Genomic DNA, 27,940 nt, shown 5'->3' with positions numbered 1-27,940 from the left:
CCAAAGTTGAATGGGATCAGGACATTTCTTGCTGCAGGGCCACCTAATTGTGGAGCCACCCAGGAACACCTGAAGAAATGGCTAAAGCTGGGCTTACCTTCAGTCTGTTCTGGTGGCCCATGATCTCAGCACTTAGCTGGAACTTGAGGGCATCTCGTTCCTGGTGTGCAGCCTCTTGGAGGCTCCGGGTCAGCTGCTCAGCCTGGGCCAGTTGTGACTGTAGACCAGAGCATGAACTAGCTGCCTCCTCAGCTGCCTTTAGTTTTTCCTGTAACTCCTCCTTCTCTTGCTGTAGCCCCATCACTCGGAGCTCCAAGCCCTTTTGTTCCCGCAGTGCTGCCTCTTTGGAGTCCTGGAGCTCCTGGGCCAACCTGGCCAGGGCCCCCTCCATCCGATCCTTCTCGGCAGTCAGGGCACAGACCTGGATGCCAAGCTCAGCTGTGTCTGTGTTGGCTCGGTGTAGCTGGTCCTGCAGCTCTGCCTGCTCCAGGTGAGCTCCCTCAGAGCTGCACCTCACCAGTGACAGCTCTGCCTGCAGGGCTTGCAGCTCTTGTTCCTGCTTCTGGGCCTTATAGAGGCTCTCCTCCTGCAGTACCCCTTCTCGCTCTGAGCACAGCAGCAGCTCCTGGACATGGGCCCTGTTAAGGGCTTCATTCTGCTCCTTCAGTTGTTGCACCAGGGTCTTGTGCTCCCTCAGGACTGTCTCAGCCACACCCAGCTGGCTCTGTAACTTGTCCCGGTCACCTAGGGCCACCTGGAGCTTGGCCTGGAGGTCCACCACCTCATTCTGTAACCGCTGGGCTTCCCCCTGATGAATTTCTAGCTGTGCTTGAGACAGGGCCAGATGGGTTGTGTTGACTTGGGGTAGGCTGAGTCCCTGGTGGCCTTTTTCTGCAGAGAGGGCCTCAATCAGCTGAATCTGCTGCTGGCACTGGTTCTCAAGAGCCCTGAGTTCCTGATCCTGGGCCTCTGTCCGAAGCCGGCACTGATCTGCCTCTTCCTGCAGTCGCCGGCACTCACCCTCCTTACTCTGCAGGGCAGCTTCCTTCTCTGCCACCTGGGCCCTCATGGTCTCTTTGGCTTTCCTCACAGCCATGAGACTTGCTTCCATCTGGTCTCCTAGGTGCCGGATGCTGGCCTGCTCAGCCTCCAGAGAGGCTAAGGAGCCCTGGATAGCTGCCTCTCGCTGCTGCAGCGCTGTGTAATCAGTTTGCAAGGCTAGAAGTTTGCCCTCTAAGAGCTGGTTGCGCACGGCCATGTTCTGCAGCTCCTTCTGTAGCTCCTGGTTGACCTTTCGCAATTCCTTCTGGTCTTCCTCTGGCACTGTGGTATCGTTTACCTCTTCTTTCTGGAGGTGTTGCTGCCCGTCTTCTGGCATCTCCCCAGTTTGTGGTGAGACAGAGCTCATGGAGGCCAGAGCCTCCCTATTCTTGCTGGCCCCATGCACTTCACCTAGCTGCTCTAGTGTGCTCACTTTCTGGCTGAGATGATCTCTGTCCTGTATAAGCTGCTTCTTCTGTTCCTCCAGGTCACTCACAAGCTGGCTCACCTGTGCTAACTGGGTCTCTAGGAGCTGCAGCTGCCATGTCAGAGACTTGGCCTCCTGCTGCAGCAGCTGCTTTTCTTCTCGATGCTGCTTTTCCTGCTGCCTGGCTTCTGCGAGCTCTTCCTCCACAGAGCTCAAGTGGGCCAGGGATTCCTGTAGCTGCTGGTGGAGCTGAGCTGACTCTTGCTTCTTCCCAGATAGCTCTTTCTGAAGTGGGGTCACATCCTTCACTAAGTGCTCTAGGTCAGCCAGGGCCTTTTCCTTTAGCTGAAGTTCCTTGGCCAGTTGCTCTAGTTTGATACTCTGCTGCTTGTTTAGTTCCTGGGCCTTGGTGTTTTCTCCTTCTAGGGCTTCAAGTTTCCCCTTCAGTTCCTGGAACTTCAGGGCCATGTCGGCAGGAACTGGCTCTTGATGAAACTTTGTGTCCGGAGCTGAATTTGCCTTCTTCTCTGCCCTGGCCAGGCAATCTGAGAGGCTGGCTAGAAGCTGATTTTTCTTACCCAGGGAGTCTCTCACAGCCTCAAGTTCCTGTGCCATGGTCTCAAACTGCAGGGTTGAGTGGCTATTTTCTTTCTTGTCTACATTCAGCTCCAAGGCCTGCAGACATGTCTGAAGCTTCTTCACTGTGGCTTGGGTGATCTCCCCCTGCTTCTGGAGCTCTGCCACTAGGCCCTTGAGGCCAGTGTTACCCTCCACTGGAGGGTATCCCCTCTCCGTCTCTGCCTGAAGCTGCTCCCCTTGCCTGCTGATCATCACTCGAAGGGCTTGGTTCTCCCTGTCCAGTTGCTGTACATGTTCTTGTAGCTGTTTCTCCCGAACCTCCAACTGGTCTAGCTCCAGTCGCATCTCATCAAAGCCTTCTAGTGCTTCATTGTTTAGAGGGCTGTTTAGGTCAAAACTGGAGGCCATCTCCTGAGTCTAAGGGGAAGTAAAAGACAGGAGGCTTTGGAATTAGGCTGCCCAGCTATTTGGATAAGTTTCTGCATTCTATGAAAGTAGAAGTAAAAACAAAGGGATTACCTGACCTAAGTAAGGTAAGCTTTTAGAGCTATTCCAAGATTAGAACCCTATGTTCAAAGCACCCACCATAAGGTCCAAACACATTCAGGGCCCTGCAAGTCCCACTAATAAGCAGACTCACATCTCTAGCCAGCCTCCATCAGCTTTATGACTTTAAAGGTTACTGGTTCTTAGAAAATCTAAACTCAGTTACACTGAAATTATGGTAAACCCACTGTATTATATACACCAGTAGTACCATGACATGACAAAAATCACAAAATGAGGTCAAAGAGTAGATCGATCTATCTATCTATCTATCTATCTATCTATCTATCTATCTATCTATCTATCTATCTAGTCTATCTGTGTTTTGAGACAGCCTTGGTTGGAACTTGCTATGTAGGCTGGCCCCACAGAGATCTGCCTGCCTCTGCCTCCTGGGTGCTGTGACTAAAGGCATGTGCCACCATGCCCAGCTCATTTTTTTTTCTGTTTTGAATGCTGTTTATACGTAAAGAGCGTTTTTGTACTGCAAATAAATTCCTATTATACGGTTACAATAGGTTCACATTTTTAGTACTTCCTGACCCACTGTTCTTAAGCAGTTTTCCACTTGCTCCTCCACTGAGGACCAGGATGTTTTTATTAACCCCTCTTACAGAAAAAAAGAGTTGAAGTTTCTAAATCAATTTCCCCTTCATTGGATGCTGGTAGGTAGCAGGGTCAATTCTATCTAATCTCAGTGCTAACCTACATCTTGTAAGACACTTTAAAACTACTTTAAGATTTCAGTTTTAAAAGATCTAAATTTTATCTGACTGTAAAAATCTAAATTCCAGGACATAGAGGATATAGCTTGAGGGGTTATATTACTCTGCTTAGAACAACAGTATTTGAAAGGACTACCCTTGAGTTGCTAGGGAAAAAGACGTACCTTGGCCACCCTAAGAGTCTGCTAACCCCAGCCTTCCCGACATTACCTGCAAATAGTTGCTCACTAAACTGCTCATGCTGGAACTTCGGCTGGGAGGTTTCCACAGGTAAGCAGAAGAGCTGGTGGCCAGCGTCCTCCTGTGGGGGCACAGCGCAGACAGAGGCAATGGTGCAGACAGTTACTAGGCAACCATGTGGCGGTAGAATATGGTCTGGATATCACTTGAGTAGGCTAATAAAGGGTTCTATGCTGGCCCTTAGAATGGTGGTACCGAGAGACAGTAGAACCTTTAAAAAGTGTGGCTAACATAAAGCCTTAGATCAATGCTATTTGAAGGCACTATGGGACTCTAACCTCCTACTATTTGGGACATATGATCTCTTACTTCTGCATAAAATACACCCCATCTCCTCTTCACAGGCCACCTACTCTGAAATATTAGTCAAGGGGATCCCTTGCCAGAGCCTGGACCATGTTGTTCAGGCCTTCCGCCTCTAAAACCGTGAACTAAACCTGTCTGCCCCCCTGCACCCAAAAGGAAGACTTTCAGACTCTTTTTTTAATTTAAAAATTTATTTTTATGTGTGACGGGGAGGCAGAAGAGGATACGATATTCTCTGAAGAGTGGTTGTGAGCCGCCTGACATGGGTTCTGGGATCTGAACGTGGGTCCTCTGGAAAAGCAGAAAGCATTCCTAACTGCTGAGTCATGCTCCCAGACTAAAAATGTCTTTTCTTTATAAAGTTAGTCTGCCTCAGGTTTTTCATTACAGTAATCAATGGATGAATCCTAGATGGAGCATCTAAAGAGCAGATCTCCATGGGCTGGTGGCAGGTACTCCATTGGCATGGGAACGAGAGATGGTCTAGCAGTTAGAAATGCTTGTTATGCAATCATGGAGACTGGAGTTTGAACCCCAGCACCTATGTGACAAACTATGGATCCCAGACATGCCTGAAATCCCATCTCTAAGAGAGGTGAAGACAGAGAGATCACTGGGGTTTTCTGGTTTCTAGCTTAGAGGAGAAAACTTGAGCCTTAGTTTCAGGGAGAAAAGGTGTAAGGTAATAGAGCGTAACTGGTGCCCTCCTCTGACGTCTCTTTACATGCACTCACATGCACACAAACAAATGGGTCCAAATACTATAGTTTCCTTTCACTGTCAAAAAAAAAAAGAAAAAAAGAAAAAAAATCCCACCGGGCGGTGGTGGCGCACGCCTTTAATCCCAGCACTCGGGAGGCAGAGGCAGGCGGATCTCTGGGAGTTTGAGGCCAGCCTGGTCTACAAGAGCTAGTTCCGGGACAGGCACCAAAGCTACAGAGAAACCCTGCCTCGAAAAACCAAAAAAAAAAAAAAAAAAAAATCCCCAGTAAATACAATTCCAATTTTTAGTTCAGTTCATAGGAACATTGCAATCTAATCTCACTTTTACCCTCCAGAATTAACCTATAGTTACTGAACTGTCAAACCTATCAGTCCCCTCAACCTTGCAAGGACCTCAGTCAAGAGTGCTGCACAACCACACGTGTGTGTGAGGTATGAGGGAGGATGGGGGAAGGAAACTCTTGGTAGATTAACACTGCAGAAAGGTGGAGCACCTGGTTAGGGTTATTCACGCAGTAGAATATTCTACACCGTGGGTCTTTATATAGAAACTATATAGAAATTAATAGTCTATATCACACCTACTCCTGCATGAAATCTGCCACAAAATATGTAAAGAGATGGGCAAAGTTGCTTCACATAGTGCTATGGTTTGCTTCTACCCCACAGCCACAGAATCGCAAGCGTAAACACAAGTAAAACTAAACACTGTGAAATGAAAAAAGGAAGTATGAAATAATAGCTTTCTCATGATTTACTGTGTATAACATTTTGAAAAAATATAACATACTATCATAAAATATTTATGAACATATATACATATAGTGAAAATAAAGCCTTGCTATTGACATGCCTCAACCATGGTGCTGTGTTTACTTTTGGAAAGGAAGAAGGAAAAAGATAACATCAGAAAGATGGGGTCTTAGTTAGAGCTACAGTATTTTGTTTCTTTAAAAAAAATAAAATATCATACAGAAGAAAGAAACCCTACACAATTCAGCCTGAAAGTTTTCCCTTTGGAAAATATGGTTAAGTTAAACTCAAGAAATAATGACAGAATGTAACCAATTGAACAACAACAAAACCAAACCAAAACCACAAACCTACCATCAACAAAAAAAACCTCATGAGTCAATTCTGAGATAAATGAATAAATAAATAGGGACAGCAGAAAAAATAGTCATGAAGCTATATGTAATTTACTGAGTAAGAAAATTTTCTGGGCAGATGGGTGACTGTCTTCAAAACATTGAACATCTCTTTCCTTTTCTTTTCAAAGAAAGCAGTTCCCCAAAGTACCTAGCGAATGTTGGCCAGGCGGCATCCAGGTCGTAGCCCCTTGACGCTAGATCAAACTGAACCTCAGTCAGCTCATACAGTTGGCCCACAATGTCAGAGCTCATCTTTGGCTTCAGAAAGGGGCTTCTTGCATAATACCAGTCACTGTAGAAAACATACACTGTGTGAATTGAGGAGAAACAAGGATAAGCAAAGAATAAATCTACTCAAGACCATCCTGTGTGGTTCTGCCTTATCAAACCCAGTGACTTGTGGTACTAAATAAAAAAACAAGCAAACCATTTTTTCTTTCACTGCTGGACCACCGTTCTTAAATAAGCTTTCTGTGCTTAAAAGAAACTGCTGCAATGATCTAGATGATTATTATTTATATAATATGCCTCTCCTCCAAAGAATTTGAGATACTTAAATCTTTGCAACTTGCCAAGAAAGGGCGACTGTAGGAGACAGAAAAATTCCTCTGGGAAAGATAACCTCAATTTTTATTCCTTTCACAGAATCCAACAAGACACACTGGGCTCATTTCTAACTTCTGTTCAGATATTAAAAGCAGAGGAGTACATGTCTATCCAGAAATGTTATATGTACATTGTTATTGTGGTTTATCCATCTCATATGAAGCAATAAGAAGTTAAAAAGATAGTACTGATGAGTTTAAAGAATTACTTGTTTCATATTTGTGGTCTGTGATGCTGACTTGTTTAAGGCAGTCTTTACAAAATACCTACAACAACATACTCTTCAAATCAAATGCACAAATGTTTTTAACTCACAAGTCTGACACACTGGTAAGAATGTAGATCAGTCTTAAAGGTGACAAAATAAAGCTAAACATTTGACTTATTTTTTAATTAAAAAGTCCTTTCTTTCATTAACTTAAATCTCTAAGGAGAGGCAGAGCAGAAATAGAAAAGAAATGCTGGGCAACTCAACGAGGTTCGGCTGGTGAGGCCCCGTTTTGCAGCAACGACCCTGATGCTCCCGCACCTTCACTCACTCAGGACTACCTCTCTCCTTTTCTGACTGTTTCCTGGTGAGGCTGCATACTTATGAGGTGCAAACACTGACAGAGGGGCAACCTGGATTCACAGCAGTCACCCTTCAGTCCCCAGGGAGCCTGGCTCTGTGGTAAGTGGGAGCCCAGACTGAGTAAAGGAGAACCACACCGGCAATTCTTGTGGGAAACACAGGAACACTGGCTCCAAGCTCCAGGATCCCAGTTGAGCATATGAGAGAGCTAGAGAAATATTCCCCCTCTTCACTCCTTTTACCCCACATGCTCAAAGACTGGTAGGAAATACAAAGAATAATGACTATACAGGAAACTGGAGGCACCGGCCACTGACTGACATAATTTCTGTTCACTGGTGCTATGGGGTTAAGCGCAGCACAGTCTTGCAATTACCTGGTCACTTTAGCGTTCATGAAGCACTGCTGCAAAGTGTCTGCCAACCTCTGGTGCACCAAAGAGTAGCGAATGAAAGCTCTGCCTTTTCCCAGAGATGTTCGAAGCTGAAAACATAGATCACATCGAGATGAACACTTGTGTCACAGAGGAATAGCAAAAGCCACGCATAGGACAAAACATGCTGCCCAACCCTACTCCGACACTGGTAGCCCTCATACCCATCAAAGGCCACAAAACATGTGGCACTGTCAGTCTAGAGTAAAGCCTGAAGTGGGCGGGCTTCTCCCAGGCCTCTCTGAGAATACTCTGCAGCAAACATGTGAAGAAAGACATGAATGAGAATCAAACGCCTGTACATTGAATGGAGTCACCCTTGTTCTTCTTCCTATTATTATCTCTGAGTCAGACAGGAAACTCCTTGATTTAATCTGGAGTAAGGTGTGGAATCTGGAGGTAACTGAACGGCTTCTCACCCAGAAGCTACACGAGGAAGGGATGGTAAACTTGGTTGGTACTGGGGGTGAGGCTCATGGAGAGAGGGGCCTCCAGGGCTTGGTTTGAACATGAGTGGAAAAGGGAAGAAGAGAAAGGGTGGGGTGGTGTAAGTGGAGCTCTGTAAAGGCTATGGCAGATGTTTAACAGTTCCCTTTGTAGCCAAAAAAACAAAACAAAACAACAACAACAAACCAGTTTCCATGTATCTGTTTATGCTTTCCTAACTGGCTGGTTTCTTTTCAGATAACCCAACTCACTGCATTTAGTCAACGTGCTATGGATGAGAATAGGGCTTTCCAGGAAGTCCTGTCATCAGGAGTAGAAGTCATAGAAAAGCCCAGGTATCCACAACTCTACAATGACTTTGATGACAAAACCATGTAAAAGCATGAAGGGATCCATCTGAGGTTTAGTCACTTACAACATGGCATGCTGGGCAGACTCTGCAATGAGGCTGCAATGCAGGGCCCCACTAGCTGTTGGCACATGGCAGCCAGACCAAGTGGATTGAAGAGAGCTGCCACAGAGGATACCTGAGACAGGTTTGAAAATTAAGATTCATAATCCTAATCTATCAATCCCAGAAGTAGTCAGGCATTCAAAACACACTGAATCTGGCTCTGCGCAGAGAAAGCAGGGCCAACACTCAGAATGTGGTAGGTGAGGGATGACGGTAGTCTGGTCAAAAAGGTTCTTACTATTCTCTACTGGATTGAGACAGGAAGTATGTGGTACACCAATAAGGCACCAAGAGTGCTGTAAACATCCCAGTAGCAGCTAACATCTTTAACTCAGAGGTATTTCTGACTTTGAATCGTTCTTATTGATGACTCAAAAAAATAATATGAGGTGATTTTAAAAGACATGAAACCTCATGAACGATGGACGTCATAAGACATTTCTTCATGTATCGTCACATGGCTTAAACGGAGGCGGGCAGAAGACTGACCGGAAATAAAGCACTAAGGGATGCTTCCAAATAGTCACCCCAATCGGTGTTTAGAGTACAACCTCGACGCCAACACCATGTTCACTTTCTCCTCTAATGAGTTAGATGACAACAAAGTGCTTAGTGGGGACAACTGGGCAGCCAAAAACAGCTAGGCAAGGTGGCCACCCACATACCCCAAAACTGGAGTAACGGTGGAATCTAATCAGACCTCTGCCCACAAAACTACTCTTGTCTGTAAGCTCTGCGAGCAGGAGTGAGTTCTTATTCCTCCTACATGACAGTAAAACTTCTTAAGTGGTAACATTTGAGCTCATTAGCGGAACAGATGAATATAAAGGGAGCTAGCTACTTACTTTAAAGGGACTTTATAAATGTTCTTCAGGAAAAGGAATATTTCCTTTGTACTGAAAATGAAAGCAACTACATACCCCCTTTAAAAAATGAAAAAAAAATGTTTTAGATCATAGGTCAGCTTTTATTACTCAATTCGTGGCATTCTTGGCATCCCATATATACCACGCTGAAAAACACACACACAATAGCAGCACAGGATGGGGGACCTGCAAGGAACATGGCTGCCTCTGCTTTAAACCAGACCACTGTGCCACGAGCCTGGAGCAGAGCTGGTCCACAACACCTCTAAAACCTGCATGAGCAATCCAGAAGTCAGCACACAGCTTTCTTAACTTCTTTAAATTCTATCTGTGTGGCCTCAAAAGGTCTGAATGCATTATGAAGAGAGGAAAAAAAAACAGCTTAAAAAGTAGATTGTTTCAGAAAACACTTCATGACCCTAGTAATGAAGACTATCTTGTTGTTAGACTTCACTTGCCCAAAGTCATACAAGTGAAGGCTTCAGCGATGATAAAATGGGTGAGGAATGGGAGAAGAGGGTGAAGTGGGAATCTTTCTAGATTTCTGATATATTACACACTGCTTTACATCATGAACTTGGTTTTCTCACCAACCTCACAAGACCAAACCACACCATAGTGACATTAAAGATGCAAGCAGGACAAACACTTCAGAACTGCCATCTTTCCTTGCAGCTGGCAGAAATCACTGAGCCTCTGAAGCCGCTGTGGCCAATACTGTTTCCTTACATAAGAACAAATACCATAGCCGGGCGGTGGTGGCGCACGCCTTTAATCTCAGCACTTGGGAGGCAGAGGTAGGTGGATCTCTGGGAGTTTGAGGCCAGCCAAAGGGCCTGTGGGCTGACTTTAAAGTGATTTCATACTTGGCAGAGATGCTGACAAGACAAAATGCACAAACTTTTCTAGCATTTCTCTAAATTTCGGGCCCATAAACCATGTATGTGTGTTTCACTTCTGGGCTGACTGGGCTGATGAGAGAGGGATCACTGGGATGGGGAAAGGAAAGAGGTATGAAGAAAACCATCTGAGGTTTAGGCACTCACAATACTCACCACACGGTGTGCTGAGAAAACTCTCTATGGACCTTAACACAGGACCTTCTGGGGCAAAGCACCCAAGATACATGGATTAAAGGGACTGCCGCAGAGGTCTCCAGACAGGATTGCAAATTAGGATCCACAAAGGAAGAAGGGTGTGTAGTGTGGTGTGGTGTGTTTGTATTTCTTTAGAAGTTTGTAGTAAGACAAACCCAGGGGATAAAGGAAGTTACTTAGCAGCTCTGCAAGATAAGAAATATCCTTGAGGCGGGCAGTGGTGGCGCACGCCTTTAATCCCAGCAGAGGCAGAGGCAGGTGGATCTCTGTGAGTTCGAGGCCAGCCTGGTCTACAAGAGCTAGTTCCAGGACAGGCACCAAAGCTACAGAGAAACCCTGTCTCGAAAAACAAAAAACAAAACAAAACAACAAAAAAGAAATATCCTTGAGACCCTACCTTACTCTCCTCACTTCAAATCTAAGTTTCGTGACCAAACTGCTGGAAAAGTAGTAGCCCGGAAACTTTAAATTTTTTCGGGCTTACATTTATTCATTCATTCATTTTGTATGTGTGTGCAGGTCATGTATGTGTCATGGCACACGTGGGGAGGCCAATCTGCAGGAGTCTGTTCTCTCTTTCAACCATGTGAGTTCTAGGGATGACACTTTGGTGGCGAATGCCTTTACCTAAATAATTGTCATGTAAGTCCCCTGACCTAGCAACTCTAGAGAAAATGATTTTTTAAAAAAAGGGAAGTAGTGTTGCACACTTCCACAGGGTGCCATGAACAGACTTTCCAGTGTGGATAGCCCAGTTGGAAAGTAACATTTAGGACCCAGCCCATTTCTGCTTAGTCCACTCTCAAGTAGTTTCCATGAGTCTGAATCATATAACAGGCACCCAGTGTGCCTTGACGAGATTTCTTGTCTTCTTGGCCACCCATAGACTTCATGCTACATCTAGCTATTTATAGAAGAGGTGTCCACAAAGAAGGTTTAGGCAGGCCAGTGTTAGACAGGTGTTCTTCTCTTCATGGCTTAGTTTACCTCAGAGATGGACTTGACAAATCGGATCCCATCATTTGCTCCCTTCACCTTGGCTAGGCACGCACAGAAGTAATCCCAGTAGTCCTTCTTGCTACCCAGGAGGCTAGCCTTCTCCTTCTGATCAAACTGGGCAGAAAGGGAACAGAGAGGAAGTCTGAGCCCACAGCTGTTCATGCTCTATTAACACAATAAATAAAACTAGTTTCCTGGGAACAGGCATTGAGGGAGGTCGCTTGATGGTCTTACTTTAATTTATTGGCAAATCAGAGTATGTTAATATCAAAACAAGAGTGTTTTAATTCGCCAACTTTAGATGTGTAAACCTAGGCTAGTAAATACCAGCTCAAGGTCATATAACTAGCAAGATTCAGGAGCAATAGTTATCCCAAAAGATTTATCTCTTGGTACTTGCCTAGCATATTCAAAGCCTGAGTTGTGGTTCCAGTATAGCAAGCTAGATTGATTAACAGAAAAAGAAAGGAAGGGAGGAAGGAAAGGAGGGAGAAAAAAAAAAGCAAGAAGGAGAAAATGAAAGTAATGAAAGGCAAAAATTATCATAGTTTGGTAGAAAACCTCCAATTTTATAAGGAAATTCAAGTGAAGAGTCTTATGTTAACATTCAGAGTATTAACTGTGCTGTAACTTAGGGAACTGAGGCAATGACATTTCACCTATTACTCAACTCTCAATACAATCTTAAAATACATGGAAAATTCAAATGAATGTCAGTGTTGAGTACTTTCAAATTCAAAATCAAAATGGGCTTACCTGGAAAAGAAAAAAAAAACAAATAAAGTGAACTCTCATAACCAGCTGGTGTCAAAGAAACAGGTGGAGGCATAAAGTGAGCCCTTCCATGCCTGTCTTTATTCCTAGTGGTCCTCTCACCCGATGTGATACTACAAAGTATGGTAGGTATCTTTCTATACCATTTATAGAATTTCTCCCTGGTTATGGAGTAAGATTTAAATCTAGGTAATAAAACAAAACCCAGAAAAAATAGTAATGCCTCATACAATTGTAAAAGAACTGCAGGTCCATTTCTTTCCTGCCTATTTCAAGAGTATGCGCTTCCTAAATCAGCAGAGCTGTCTGGGTCAAATTAAGTAGACACAAAAGTCACACCATGAAAATGTTGAAAGAATGTGGCCGAGCAGGTGTTGGCAGAAGCCTTTAATCCCAGCCCAGCCCTTGGGAGGTGGAGGCAGGTGGATCTCTGTGAGTTCAAGGCCAGTCTGGTCTACAGAGCAAGTTCCAGGACAGGCTCCAAAGCTACACAGAGAAACCCAGTCTCGAAAAACCAAGAGAGAGAGAAAAAAAAAAAAAAAAGAATGTTTGCCTGACTAATCCTGATTCGGCCAGCTCCACAGTAACCATGCTTGAGGAGCAAGGCTCTGAAATGGGCCTTAGATGGTCTTCCAGAGTCTGCACTCTTGGAAATCACCTTTATGCCTGGCTCGTGTACATACACTGTGTCTTCTATAAGGGTGACCCTACAGGGTTCAACACGTTTTCAAAGGGTGTAAGTAACCCTACCCTACAGTTAAGAGCTTTGTTGGACAGGCCTGTTACTTGTTTTAACATGGTTTAAATCTTAGGGGAATGTTTTCAGTTCCCAGAACGTGCTGACTTGCACAGGAGGACGAAGCTCTTACGACTGCTCTGACTCTTGGTCTTACCACAAGGGCTTAATTGCTCCACTGTGCTTTCTGAACCACATCCTGGAAACCAACAGAAGTCACTCACATAGGGAACAAAAGACTACTGTGACAAAACCAACACATGACAGATGCCACTTACTTGCAGAAGATACTCAAGTTTATAGGAAAACTTGTGCAAGCTGGTGCTGTCATCTGTGATCGGTTCTCCTCCTTCTTTAAATTCATTGCTTAGTTCTGTCACTGCATCTTTAAGACAACAGACAGAAACATGTGACTAGAGACACAGATATGTTTACTTTACATTTCAACAGTCCTAAAATTAGCATGCATCTGATATGTACTGAAAAGTAAGTCTGAGAAAGCAGAAATAACACCAGGAAGCACTAGGATAAGTGGTCAATGGTGGTCACCTTAGAAACACACATCCCCGTGAATCCACTACCAAGCTAGCACTATACATATACACAGCCAGTTACCAAATGGTTGCTATGTGGATTAATCAACCGCAGTGTCACAAAACAAGACAGACTTGGGACAGTGAAGGGCAAGAAAATGGCCAGGATAAAGTCCGTTTTGCTTTGTGATTAAAAAAAAAAAATACTGGGTATTCACAAAGTAAAAGTATTTATTTAACATTTTAGCAGCTCTGGATTGGGATTCATATTATATGTGTTGAAAAACAAGGCAATACTTTATATGCAATGATGCATTAAATGAGAAACATACCTAAAAACAAGGCATCAGTTTTGGAGGTTCCAAATGGTGGCCTCTGTCATTTAATAGTTTGACATTCTGTTTCATAACTTGCCCCCACAGGAATTAAACCATACCTAAAAGACCGCTCTTTGAAGACAGCATTGAGTTCTTCTCAGGGTGGCCATGACTCAATCAACCTGTCACTAGACCCTAGAAAGGTTCCATTTCTCTTCAACAGTGGGAGGCAAGTTTCTAGCACAAACCGCAGCATTCACTACAACCCTATCAGCACAGGTTAAATGCAGGTTTCAGAGCATCAGCAAGTACAAGTAACAGTAACAATGGGTGCCCAAGAGGGCTCAGACCTTTACATGTATTCTTCATTAGTAGAGTGTCTGTCTTATTTCAACAAGCCAGAGATGTTATGCAATATGCATTCTAATTTTAGCACTAAGAAAGATGAAAAAATTAAATACAACATAGAATCCAGGAAATCTCTTATTATCACCCCCATTTTAGGATCCTTCTGGCAAACAGCAGAGCTCTAAGCAGACACTGGTCCTTTGACCTCTCCAGTTGCGGATTGCTTCCTTTGTTTGTTGGCTGGGTTTGATGACAGGATGTAGGTTTCAAGACTATTGAAACAACTGTGAAATTTCAGTGAAACTAATACAGATTCATAAAGCTTTCTTTGAAAACTAGCCACCATGACATAGAAAAGACCATTTTGTGGTTAAACTGCTAAGGACCAATGGCAAACACAGATTTGCACAAACTGTCATTTATTTTCTCTGTATGTCTGTATAAATTTAACAAAAGAAAACGAAAATGAAAGTCTAATGTGGTCACGTGCTAAGACTGATGGTGTATAACCCCAAGCTTTGTTCCATACTGGTTCTGTGGTAGTAAGAAAGTCAGATACTCCACTGTGAAAAACGGTAGCAGCAATGGCACCTACCTCATAGGACCAAACAAGAAGATTCTGTAAGTTACTCCCAGTATCATGTATCTGTATACACAATGGTGTCTTATGTACATGAAACACCATTCAAAGTATGACTCAAAATATATTGGATTTTACTGCATTTCATTTATCAAAGTTTTAAATTAGGGATGTTCACCAACATAGTGTTCCAAAATTGCAAAATATCCAAGAAAACTACAAAATATAAAAATTAAAATCAAAATCTGGACCACCTTTCAGATAATGGACACTCAACAGGCATCAGCCATGAGAGGTCCCAAAGCACTGTAAAGAGCAACTCTGAGAAAATGGGTTGGACCTTGTTGGGTTTTGATCTCCAATGCAGACTATGGACTGCACTGAGGCTATCCCCGACCAATAGCCTTTACTACAAGATTTCTACTTGTTGGTCAAGTTCAAGCAATCAGGAACTGTGACCTCTGCAGGCACAGCTTACGGTGAATGTGCTGGAGCTCCGGAGGCTTACAAAAATCAACCCCGGCAGAGTTGGGGATGAGAAACCTACTAAAATCTGGTCCTTGGGAGACCATCTAAAAGGGTAAAACTTGGGTTTCTGCAATCCACAAAAATGCTGTTATTCTGCCAAGGTCTATCTAGCTTCAGGTTTGCCTGTTCCCCTCTCTTGCCTTTCTCCAATGGGGAGAGCCACAAACCCAAGTGACCCCCTTAGGAGTCCTGGAGGTAGGAGGCCTGGTACTAAAACACATGGGACAATGGCCACCAGTGGCCAGGGCTGGTGTGGGGAGATACAACATGAAACCTTCAATTACCTCATCTGCCTTCCTGCTTAAAGAGAGGAGAATGTTCCTTTCCCTAAAAGCCTAGCTCACCAAAGCCCAGCAAAGGCAACTAAGCAACTTAAAGCACCAGTAACTGAGACCAGCCCAGTCCTCCTAGTGTTAATCCGATTTTGTTCACAAACCAGAGGTGCTGCTCTGAGAGGAATGTGAGGTGAGCCCTCCCAGCTGCACAGAGGCTGGAGATCTGAGAACCAAATATTTCAATACGATGTATACTGTGTGTGGGAAAGAGGAAAGGGCTGAATTCTGACCATCAACAGTCAGGGCACAAGTCCAAGTTCCTTAAAACAAAGCCCAGTTCACTAGCCACTCAACCAGACCTTGAAGATCACGGATGATCCTCTGGAGCTGGGTCTCAGCACTGCTAGAAGCCATGGTGTTCCTCTTTCTTGGAGTGTCACTTCAGTCAGCAGTGGTCAGACTCCATGCTGGCACCTGCACAGGGAAGAGGCCACAGTTTAAAGAATGCAGAGAACCTTTTTGTGTGAATCTTGTTAGAAGGTACTCTCAGGACTGCTTCTGACATACTTATATTCTGACACCATGACATGCTCTAGGTTGTTCTGATTGGCTTTTCTGTCAACTTGACACAGCTAGAGTTATCAAAGCGGGAACCACAAGCATGAGAATGCCTCTAATGACTGGCCTGTGGGCAAGACTCTGGGGCAGTTTCTTATTTAGTGATTGATGTGGGAAGGCCTAACCCATCCTGGCCCTGGATGGTGTAAGATGGCAGGAGGAACAAGTCAATCAACAGCACTCTTCCATGGTTTCTGCTCCAATTCCTGCCTTGACTCAATGTCTGGAGAGTTTTAAGATAAAATAAACTCTTTCTTCCCCAAGTTGCTTTTGGTCACAGTCTTTATCACAGTAATAGAAATCCTAACCAAAACACAGACTTAACAAGAAGCAAGATCAACTTAATAGCAGAGCTGGTTCTCTCTGAACTGCCCACCATGTCTCTTGGGACAGAACTGCCTCATATTTGATTCTCAGAAAAGTCTCCAGTGGATCCCTTACCACTTCCCACAGAGTTCATACCTGCTGATTTCAAGTTCTGACATCCCTAAACCCTGACGCGCCAGCTCTGTTCAGAGCCATTTTTTTTTCATATTTCTTTCTAAGGAACAGTCAGAAACTTCTAGTCAGGCAATGTTGAGGGGTTGGAGGGGGCAATAAGTAGGGGATACATACCCTAGGACTTCTGATAGGGACAGTCTGGCCTGCCTAGTAGAATGTGGCTCCTCCACTGTCAGCACTTTGAGCCTCTTCTGCTCTGTGTTCCGCTAAACCCGAGGGTGATACTCCCTGACCTGTCTGTCACCCAGGAGCCTACACAGCCCTCCCTCCAGTCCAGGGACAAGGTACTATTTTAAGCTCAGTTAGAGTTTTCTCCAGCTGGAGAGTCCCCTACTTAGGCAGCTGTTAATGTCATTTAAGGACATGGTAGTGTTTGAAGATTAACAAAAAGGAATGTGAACACCTGAACGGAAGTTATGACCATGCATTTGGACATTGAAGCCTTTCAGAAGCTTTAATCCACCCTTTAGGTATCCTGTGTGAAGGTGCAATGTCTGCTGTAAGGACACTAACAGTCACACTACTGACAGCCTGTCCAGGGCTCTGGTTCATATTGTACACAGAGCAATTACTTGTAGAAATCATTATGATAAGGTAAACACCTTTCCTGTTTACAAAGGAAAATCAGATGTTTTGTAACATAAGGCCCAAGGCCACTGAGTAGAACTGACTTGATTAATGTTGTATGTGATTTCAAACCTGCTGAACGCTTAGGACAGCACAATCATTATTACAGTACAATGACTCAACACTCTACTGGCTCCTAGGAGCCATCTTGAACTTCAGTGCTTCCCAGTAACATGGCATCCTGAGTGTCTAACATGTGCCAGCTCTCTCACTCATTCAGTGCTATGGCTTCCTTCTGCTTCAGGAGGTGGGGCTTCCAAGGAAGCCCTGGAAAGGAAATGGCCCTAGCCATAAACAACTCCAAATATTTATAAGCATTCTAGTGACTGGTCAGGCCAGCATAGGCTTGTCACTGAACAGATGCCTAGGGTCTATTTTTAACTCACAAGCCAACACAGTTGTGACTCAGTGGAAACACACAGAGCTTCTCAGGCTCAAGAAGAAAGAGCCAGGCACTCAGCTAGACCACAGTCTCACGAATGCACGAGGGTCAGGGTTCAGGAGTTCTAGAAACACTGTTTATAAAGGCCCCCTAAAAGTATTGGTACCATTTATCAAGGATAATAGACAGGAGACAGGAATGGTTTATGAGAAGCCTGCTTTCCATCCCAATGTTTCCCCCAGGTCCCATGCTGAACACAGAAACCAGGTAGGGACCAGTCATAGCACCAGAGAAGGCCAGAGCCTAGGCTCAGTCAGCCTCTTCACACAAGGGCCAGGCAGACAGTGTCTGCCTTAGTTTGCTTTCTATTACTGTGATAAAACAGGAAGACCAACCTGGGCTGTTGTGGCTCACACCTTTAATCCCAGGTATTGAGAAGGTAGAGGCAGGTGGTTCTCTGAGTTCAAGGCCAGCCTGGTCTGTGGAACGAGTTCCAGGACAGCTTGAGCTACACAGAGAAACCCTATCTTGAAAAATCAAAAATCAAAAAACCAAACCAAACCAGACCAGACAAATCAAACCAAACCAAACAAAAAACCCCTATCAAGACCAAAAACAACTTATGGAGGCAATGGTTATTTCAGCTTACAGCTGCAATTTATCATGAAAGGAAATCTGAACAGGAACTTGAGATGGAAATCCAGAGGCAGGAACTGAAGGAGAGGTCATAGAAGCACACCACTTACTAGCTTGCTCCTCATGGCTTGCTTAGGAACTGCTTTCTTATTCAACCCAAGACCATTTGCCCAAGGGTGGCAACTGCCTGCAGTAGGCTGGGTCCTTCTCGCACCATTCATTAAGAAAATGCTCCTATAACTTGCCTCTGGGACAATCTGATGGTGACATTTTCTCTATTGAAGTTCCCTCTCCCCATGTAACCCTGGCTTGTGTCAAGCTGACAAAACAAACAAAGAAACAGAAAATGAACTCTAACCAGGACAGTTCCTATTGGTGGGGTAAGGATGACTCTGTATCCTCCCCATTTACCTGTGGCCCTATCATCACCCTTTATTAGATGCTTTGTAAAGGCAGAGAGCCTCACAAAGTACAGTCTAGTTTTGTTGAAGCTGAGGTACTGTGCTGGCTAGTTTTACGTCAATTTGACACAAGTTAAGAGTCATCTGAGAATGGATGGAGATAGAGACAGAGACCCACACTGGAGCACTGGACTGAGCTCCCAATGTCCCAAGGAGGAGCAGAAGGAGGGAAAATATGAGCAAAGAAGTCAGGACCACGAGGGGTGCACCCACCCACGGAGACAGTGGGGCTGATCTATTGTGAGCTCACCAAGGCCAGCTGGACTACGACTGAAAAACCATGGGATAAAACCGGACTCTCTGAATATGGCGGACAATGAGGGCTGCTGAGAAGCCAAGGACAATGCCACTGGGTTTTGATCCTACTTCATGTTCTGGCTTTGTGGGAGCCTAGCCAGTTTGGATGTCCACCTTCCTAGACCAAGATGGAGCGGGGAGGACTTTGGACTTTCCACAGGGCAGGGAACCCTGACTGCCCCTCAGACTGGAGAGGGAGAGGGAGAGGAGTGGAAGGGAGGGGGAGAGGAGAGGGAGGAGGGGGGAAAAGGGAGACGGGGAGGGAAATGGGAGGCGGGGAGGAGGCGGAAATCTTTTTTTTTTTCAATAAAAAAATTATATTAAAAAAATAAAATAAAACAAATAAAACTCTGAAAGAGACGCAGTAAGAATCCCCGAAGACCAGCGAACCTTTCAAATTTGAAGTCAAATAGAATCAAATCCTTTTTTTTAAAATAAAAAATTAAAAACACACACACACACACACACACACAAAAAGAGTCATCTGAGAGGAGGGAGTCTCAAATGAGAAAATGCTTCCATGAGATCAGGCTGTAGGCAAGCCTGTAGGACATATTCTTAATTAATGACTGATGTGAGATGGCCCAGCTATCTGTGAATTACTGGTGCTGGGTTCTGTAAGAAAACAGATGAGCAAGTCAAGAGAAGGCAGGAAGCAAAACTTCTCCATTGCTTCTGCACAACTTCCTGCTTCCAGCTTCTTGCTTTGCCCGAGTTCCAGTCCTGCTTTCCTTCAGTGATGAACAGTGATGTGGAAATATAAGTCCCCAAGTTTCTTTTGGTCATGGTATTTCATTACAGCAATATTAATCATAAGACAGAAACTGATACCAGGAGTGGGGTTATTGTTTTGACCATGCTGTTTTGGGGAGGTCTGTGGAAGGACTTTGGAACTTCGGGCTAGAAAAGCCATTGAGTGTTGAGACTTCAGGGGGCTGGTCTGTAGGCACTTGGAAGACAATGCTGATGATGGAGGCTGAGGAGAGTCTGTTAAAGACTCTATTAATGCCGTTTGCTATTTTGAACCAAGAACCTGTGGTTCTAGTCAGCTGGGGCTGAAGTATTGACTGTGATTAACAAGGGATCATCTGAGAGATTCAATTTAGAATCTCAATTTAGAAAATGCCTCTATAAGATCAGGATGATGACAGATTTGTAGGGTATTTTTTAAATTAGTGATTGATGTGGAAGGGCTGCAGGCATTGTGGATGGGGACACTTATGGGCTGGGGTTCTGGGTTCTGTAAGAAAACAGGATAAGCGAGCCAGGAGGAACAAGCCAATAATCAGTACCTCTCTGTGGCTTCTGCATCAGCTCCCACTTCTAGTTTCCTGCCCTGCTTGAGGTCCTGCCATGACTTCCTTTAGTAAAGAACTATAATGCAGAAGTATAAGCCAAATAAACGCTTTCCTCTTCAAGTGGCTTTTGATCATGGTGAAATATCATAGCAATAGTAACCTTATCTAAGAAGCTATCTACCAAGGAGAACAAGAGAAAAACATCTGGCCGATCCTGACAAAATACAAGTGGCCCATGCAGGGCTATGGATAACAACTCCTGGGTACTTGGTAATAAAGAGAAATGAATCACAGAAATTACAACCAGGCATTGAGCCTTCAAGGTGTTCTGAGTTTAAAGAAACCCCTAGAAAGGCTAAATACTTTATGCTTATGTTAATACAATGATTTTCCAAAGAGAAATCAGAATACTTGTTGCAGAAAATGGAGAACAAATGGGTATAACTGCAGAAGGGCAGGTAATGGTAGAGGAAATGGAACAACAGTGCTCCATGTCTTGTTTATAGTGGCAAGTGCCAAAATTCACATAATGAGCTGGACTTGGTAGTATAAACCCATAACCCCAACAGCTGGGAGGCTGAGACAAGAGGACTGCTGTGAGTTCAAATCTAACCTGTTCTATATAAACAACTGGGCTATACAGCAAGACTCTATCTCAAAACAAAACCCAGAGGGCTGAAGATATAGTCCTACTGGTAGTGCTTGCCTAGGATGCTCAAAGCCATGGGTTCAAAGCCCAGAACTGAAAAACAACCAACCAACCAACAAACAAACCCAAAACCAACCAAACAAAAACAAAACTTACCAAACATCAACAATAAAAAAAACAGGAAAACCCCACAAACCCCAATAGTAATAAATAAAAACTCACCTAACTGTGAATTATATCTCCCCTTAAAGTAGTAGTGTGATAATTTTTTAAAACATGACGGAACTCACATAGGGACAATTTGCTTCTTTATGCTGAAAGGAGTGAGTGACAGACTCTCTGTGATGACCACCGAGTTGCTAGAATGTCACTGAAAAGAAGCAGGTGGAAGTGAGGCCAGATGGAGGTACAGTGACGATAAAGGTTACAGCTTTCCTGCACCACTTACTTCATTGTTGCCAACCCAGGGGATGTGGCTTCCACATGCACCCTGATTTCATGAAGCCCAAGGCTGTGTGCACAGGCAAAATAAGGGCTAAATGAGGCTGAGGTGCATGCTTCTGGGGGAGGGGTGCAGGGGAAGGAGGTAAGAACAACCGACTGTGGCTAACATCCAGGCTGAAGATGGGACCATGTGTGTTTTACACAGCCCACTGAATTTCCTGGATTCTAGCTATTTGGAATCTGGCCTTAAGGAAAAGATGTATGTCAACTAAACCAAGATCTTGGCACACGGAGGCTGTATAAACACAAAAATGGGCTCCTGTATGATTTTGCAGCTGAGCTGGGTGTGGTGGTGCACACCTTTACTCCTAGCATTCAGGAGGCAGGAGCAAGTATATTTCTGTGAGTTAGAATCCAACCTAGTATATATAGCAAATTCCAGGTCAGCCAGGACTACATAGTGAGACACTGTTCCAAACAGACAGACAGACAGACACAACAACAACTAAACTTTGTGGTGCTTGAGAGCTGCTGCCCATTGTTCATGGCACAACAACTTGTCCATGGCATTTTCTATGGGATCCGATTTTGGTTGTACTTGGTTGGTATCAAGTTCCCAGGTTACAGGAAGAGCTGGTCCCCACCACTGGTTTCACATGCTGATGTTCCAGAGTTTATGACAACCTTCCTAATGCTATGACCCTTTAATGCAGTTCATAGTGTGGTGACCTTCAAATGCTTTAAGCTATTCAACTTTCTGGCAAAGAAGAGACTAAATACATATAAAAATCATTATTTTTTCCTAGGACCAAGTACTGAGTTTCTGGACATGACCAAGGTATTCTTTAGAGATAAGGATTATCTCTGATTTCCAAATGAACGCTACACCTGCCCAGATGCCCTACATGCTATACACATCACATACAATATATTAACTTCAAACTAAGAAACAAAGATACTCCCTCAGCCTAAAGCTTTCTTATACTATGGTTCAAATGACTAGTAGTCACAGAGTTGCCTGCCAACCAGCTAAGGTGTGACTAACACAGTATCTGAGGAGCCACACCAAGAGGAATCATAAGGGGAGGTTCTAGGATGTGGGGAGTAAACCTTGCCATGCTTTCCTAAGACAACAACTAAGAAATGACCCAGACAGAACAGGGTATAGCTGGATTCCTCCCCAGTCCCAAACAAAATGAAACAATTGTAAATTCCACTTTGATCAAAAGAAATAAATGATGTCAAAAGGCAGCTGGTCTTTATGGAAGAATAAACAGCCTTGACCTGGTTCAGCACACCCAGCAGTGTGTATCTGGTCACAAACCACAGAGATAGGCACCTTTGATTGGTACCTGTATCTTTCAAGACCAGGAGGTCCCACTGGCTTGAATTGGAAACTGTCTGTGAGCAGGCAGGCCACCCTCATCAGAACTCCACTAAGAGACTATGGTACTCTGTGGGGTTTCCTGGGCCCAGCACAGGGGCAGGCATTACAGCACATGTGAGCAAAGGTTCATTGGGTGACCCAACTCCTTAGACCTATAATTAAAGCCTTTCCTAGCTACATGCCTGAAACACCTTTTCTGAACCCTCCCTCTAGCAATCATTTTTTTAAAAGAGGGAATAAGGATTTATGACATTGCCATTGTTTCTTGAATCTTCTCTTGGCCCCATCCCTCTCAACAATTATAAGGAGTTCCTTAGTCATTTCCCTAAAGCACAAACAAACCAGCCACAATTTGGCCCATGGATTCAGAACAGGGTCAGAAAGATCTGAGCCCAGGACAGTTGTCTTGGACTTGAGAGAATCCAGGTGTCTGATCTATTTTTATTGCATTGGTGTTTCACCTGTATGTATATCTTTAGGAGGGTGTCAGATCCCCTAGAATTGGAGTTACAGACAGCTGTGAGCTGCCATGTGGATGCTGGGGACTGAAACTGGGTACTTTGAAAGAGCAGCCAGTATTCTTTAACTGCTGAGCCATCTTCTAGTCCCTCCAGGTGTTTTTTAAAGAAAACAGAGAGTGGCTCCAAGGAAAAGGCTACATGTCTGTCCTTGGAGCCAGAGCCATAGTTCCACTGCTGGAAAGCCCAGAGAAAACAACTAGGAAGTAAGGATGAGACACGTTCCCAGAACTACTTCAACAATGAACAATGGACTGGCCCCTAACAAAGATACATGTCACCAAGGTGAGGGAACGGCAGATGGCAAAGGCACCACCTCCAGGGTCTTTGCTCGACCAGAATGTCGAAGGGTCAGTGTAGATGACTGCAATTTAAGAGCTGAGTCTTTGACAATATACGACACTGTCCCTCGTAGTTACTTTCCTCATTGCTAATAGAAGACACTGGACAAAATCAACTTAAGGGGGATTGATTATGGATTACAATTCAGGCAGATATATTCTATCATAGCAAGGAAGGCATGGCAGGATGACCTGAAGGCTGGCTGGTCAGCATTTGGAAAGCAGAGTGAACAGGAAATGAGCACCTCGAGTTTTGCCTCAGGTGATCTACTTCCTCCAGTGAGATTCCACCTCCCAAAGGATTCACAACCTTCCCAAACAGCTCTGTCAAGTAAGGGATGTGGGTCCAAACACCTGGCTATGAGGCACACGCCACATCCAAATGACAGCAGCCACTAAGCATGGCCTTGAGGAGGCTCAGGTAACCTCTGGTGCTAACAAGTAGTATTTTGGGGGCACAATTATTAAGGAAGAAGGTCTCGTTCAGGAGTAGGAGTGTCACAACTGTGAACAATGGTGGTGGTGGGGAATCTTGGCTTTTAGGAATTTAGAACAATGGAAAAAACAGACACATTTCCATGTCTTATAAATGAGAAAAATCATTTGAGGCCTGATAAATACTTCGATGAAAACAAACTGTCCAGTGCTCCCTATTCTAAGCCTTTGTTGCAGAGTCTCATTCTTCTATGGCTCTTTGTACTATTTATATTATGGTACTTTACCTGTTAATCATTATTCTTCCTACCTGTCCTATAACTCCATTGTTAATAGTTCCCCAGTTCCTACTATAGTTCAGGTATATGAAGAATTCTCAGTAAGTTACTTGCCAAATAAATGAGACAATATAGATCTTTAGTACATAAACCAAACAAAACCTTGGGGAATTAAAATATGCCAAAAAATAAATAATAATATTTCAAATAGTAGAAACAATCTAGACATTTGTCCTTATACAATGGATAAGCATAGTCTTGATCCTTCATCAAGGAAATCTTTACAACAGATGGAGACCACTAGAGAAAACTATAACCAATTTAAATGCAAAGTTCTGGAGCCCAGTTCTAATGGCTACATCTATAAAACAACTCTTGAACATAAGGCTCAGGGTACATTGTAAGAGGCAGGGGATTTGGGACTGTGTCTCCTAGCGATGAAAAGGCTACACCAAGTTTCACCAACATGTCTGCTTAAATGTGAGCTGAAAAAGCACAACAACAAAGAACATGTCAAAGTGGACATGGGAAAGCCCATGAGGCCTCAATTGTACATACTACGGGCAATTACAGAATACTGAGAATGGGGGAAACAGTCTTTCCCAGGGAAGAGCATACCAATTGGTTATTTAATACCAAGTGGTCAGGCCTGAAAACATTCATATGAGTAATGTCGTTCAGACTGAGCGGGTTATATTTAGGAACATATGTCACGTAACAACAATCAATGAAAGAAGAGGTCATGAATTTGAAAGACAGCAAAGAGGGGTACAGTAGAGGGTTTGGAGGGAGGAAAGGGGAAGGAAAAATGTTGTAATTATATTGTAATCTCAAAATAAAAACCAGAAAAAAGTTCTACTTCTTTAATTTTAAAATGTTTTCTTGTTGAGCACAAATTATGTGCATAAAAAAACCCACCATGTAATTGTGGAGATTATATTCTCCTTATTGTGAGATTCTTACAGAACTACTATTCCAAGAATGAGCGGAATAACATAATTCAGGGATGGACTAGGAGTATGTCCTCTACCCTAGCCTGTATAAAGACCCACAATGTTCTGAGTGCTTAGGCGATTTCTGTAAGACCTGTAGCTCATATCTCAGTCTGGGACATATGGTCCCATTTTCTGGGGTGACAGGACTGTCCACTAATCTTAGCTGTGTTGGCCTGAACTACCTAGAGTCAAGGCTCTAGCACAAGTCTCAATGCTCTTTTATCAAGACTGAGCTCTGCCTAATGCTCCCTAAACCTTCCCCAACCAAATCCTTTAGTCTTCCTGGTCTTACTTTGGACAGAAAGAAGTGTGTATCACAGTTTGTTCTCTAAAAAGTCTTCCTCAGAAATCAGTACTTGATCCAGAACAATAATTAGTACACCTACTACTGGTCCCCAGTACCTAACCTTCTTGTTAGGGGCAGTGTTGTGTCTACTACCTGGCTTTAGGATGAACATGATTGTATTTGAAGACAGGGTCTTTAGTAGAAAAATATCTGCAATTAAATGAAGTTTTGATGATAGGTCTTGATCCAATTTGATCTGTGTTTTTGGTAAGGGGAACTAGGAGCACATAAACCACTACAGACATGTGAGTATAGTGAGAAAGTGACCAGGTGCAAATGAAAAGAGGCCTCAGGACCAGTCAAGTCTTTACCTACGACCCAGAGTTGTAGCAAAAGAGGTTCCTGTTGTTTAAGCCTAATTTGTGGCATTTTGTTGTGGTGGCACAACAGGCAACACATTCCCCAGTCATTTTCCATTCCCAGATGTGTGGATCTAACAATATCCACTAGGCAGACTGGGGTGGGGTGGGGTGGTATCTGAAGTCTAGGTTCTGGTGTGTCTCTGGGATATGACAGGAAAAGAATAAAACCAAGACCCAGGGTGGCTGAAGCTTGAACAAGGGGCAACTGACATAAGCCTTTCCCTTATCAGGCATAGGTGAGTTCTATCCATTTGTACCCTGTTCAGACTTTTAGACTGTTTATGTGAACTTTATTATTCAACAAATAATGTGATGAGGATCAAGGCATGGTTAGATGAGACTCAATGTACATTTAGCTCACTTGAAGTTATCTGACCACTTTGTATCCTGTTTTTCAGATGTAGTGTTGGGGAGGGTGAAGGGGGTAACCTTTATCTTCTTTCTCATGAAGATTAAGAATTGCTATGCTTGGAGAAGGTAGAAAGGGAGAGAACAGATGTTCACAATGGCTAACTTTGGCTAAGATTTAAAGCATCTTCTCTATGTTCCTGACCAAGTCTTCTGTTGTCCTGGAAAAAAAAAATCCAGGGCTAGTTGGTGGGGTAGCATATGGCTTTGATCCCAGCACTTGGGAGGCTGAAGCAGGAGGATCTCTGTGAGTTCAAGGCCAACCTGGTCTACAAAGCAAATTCCAGTACAGCTAATGCTGTTACATAGAAAAACCCTGGCTCAAAAAATCAAAACTAAAACCCATCCAGGGCTATAGCTTCAGCCTCAACAAATTCTTTACAGTTTCATTTCAACTGACCATCACTAGTTTCAACTGTACAGATGTACACTGAATCTCTTTGGGAATTCTGCTCTTGGCCTAGCTTCATGCATATGAAAAGTTTGCTTGGACGGTTCTTTTGGGTCAAGGTTTTGGGATGCTAAGAAATCCCTGAACGTGATGTCCCCCTCAGGCCAAAGGTACAGTACCTCAGGCTACTGGTTGGGTAGGCCAGCCCATAGGTACTGAAACCAACCACTAGGCCACAGTATTAGTAATGAAACCACAGATTCTCTTATCCTTTTCCTCTGACCACAGTGTGCATATATTCTCATCCTTCCCACTATGACCTGAACCAAATGAAAATGGTCCCTTGGTGCTGTTCAAATCCCCAAGAGCCTCATGAACAAAAAAGACCATTGGTGGCCACTATAAGCACCAGGTTAAGTGGCTCCCATGTTGGGGAATGGGAGTTGAACGAGCCATGTTCTTAGGATGATAAAGACACTTCAGTTAATTCTAGTGACTCATCAAAAAGTAACTAGAAAGTAGGCAGTATTTTTCCATGTGTAGACCCACAGAAACATCCTAACTTTTACCCTACAGGACTGCTCAAATTGAGGTTCAAATGCTACTTGAGAGAAGCAGGAACATAATAGCCACATAGGTGATCAGATGTCAACACGAACACAGACAACTGTCCTCTGCTTATCGGTACCTCTGATAGGTACCTATAAAAGTATAAACCCTAGATATGACCCTTTCTGCTGTCAGGGGATACTTGCAGTGAATGTGACTCTGAATTCTTGAAATCTACCAGTAGTTTCCACCATGAGATCATAGTTAGCCAACACACTTCCTCTACATTCCAGTTGTTGAGTTATCAATATCTTGCTTTTGGAATCTCCAGAAATCAGAGATGACGTATCATCCAACCCTCCCCTGTAAAGCAAGGGAAGCCAGGACTAGGGGCTGACATTTCTTGAGTACTCTGTGTTCTGATGGCAGCAGGCCTTCAGTCTCAAGGACCAACATAGGTCAAGGCCACCAGATGTTATTGATGATCTTGCTATTACAAGTGGTGTCTTTTATCTCACCCTAAAGAACTGGGCTAAACATTTGGCTCTTAGCCATTCTGGTATCCTAGCCCCTGCCATAAGGGGCAAAGGAGCCCGAGACCATTTCCAAATTCTAAAGCAACTACAAAAATAAAGTAAAATATTAAGAACATATAGATACACACACACATATGGATGACACACATATGGACTGTATACGTTACCTATTTTCTTAT

At 43.8% G+C, this 27,940-nt stretch overlaps 1 protein-coding gene across 6 annotated transcripts in view; it reads right to left on the bottom strand.

Annotated features, from left to right (window-relative positions):
• Fyco1 (FYVE and coiled-coil domain autophagy adaptor 1) overlaps window positions 1-27,940 on the bottom strand; it is a 66,169-nt gene that overhangs the window by 36,792 nt on the left and 1,437 nt on the right. For all 6 annotated transcript variants that reach the window (XR_007591529.1, XM_050141492.1, XM_050141491.1 and 3 more), the window contains exons 2-8: window positions 15,662-15,776; window positions 13,000-13,106; window positions 11,200-11,325; window positions 7,292-7,398; window positions 5,887-6,030; window positions 3,529-3,619; window positions 98-2,464 (exon numbers count right to left, since the gene is read on the bottom strand). Coding sequence is in view for 5 of the 6 variants with exons in the window: in XM_050141492.1 (XP_049997449.1) it covers window positions 98-2,464; window positions 3,529-3,619; window positions 5,887-6,030; window positions 7,292-7,398; window positions 11,200-11,325; window positions 13,000-13,106; window positions 15,662-15,716 (2,997 nt within the window). In the remaining variant the exon portion in view is untranslated. The remainder of the gene's footprint in view (window positions 1-97; window positions 2,465-3,528; window positions 3,620-5,886; window positions 6,031-7,291; window positions 7,399-11,199; window positions 11,326-12,999; window positions 13,107-15,661; window positions 15,777-27,940) is intronic.

This window comes from Alexandromys fortis, unplaced genomic scaffold, assembly GCF_014885135.2.
Source record: "Alexandromys fortis isolate MF-2015 unplaced genomic scaffold, M_Fortis_MF-2015_v1.1 scaffold_44, whole genome shotgun sequence".
Classification (NCBI taxonomy): Eukaryota; Metazoa; Chordata; class Mammalia; order Rodentia; family Cricetidae; genus Alexandromys; species Alexandromys fortis.
Note: the sequence above shows the minus strand (reverse complement) of the source record. Positions and strands in the feature narration are given on the sequence as shown.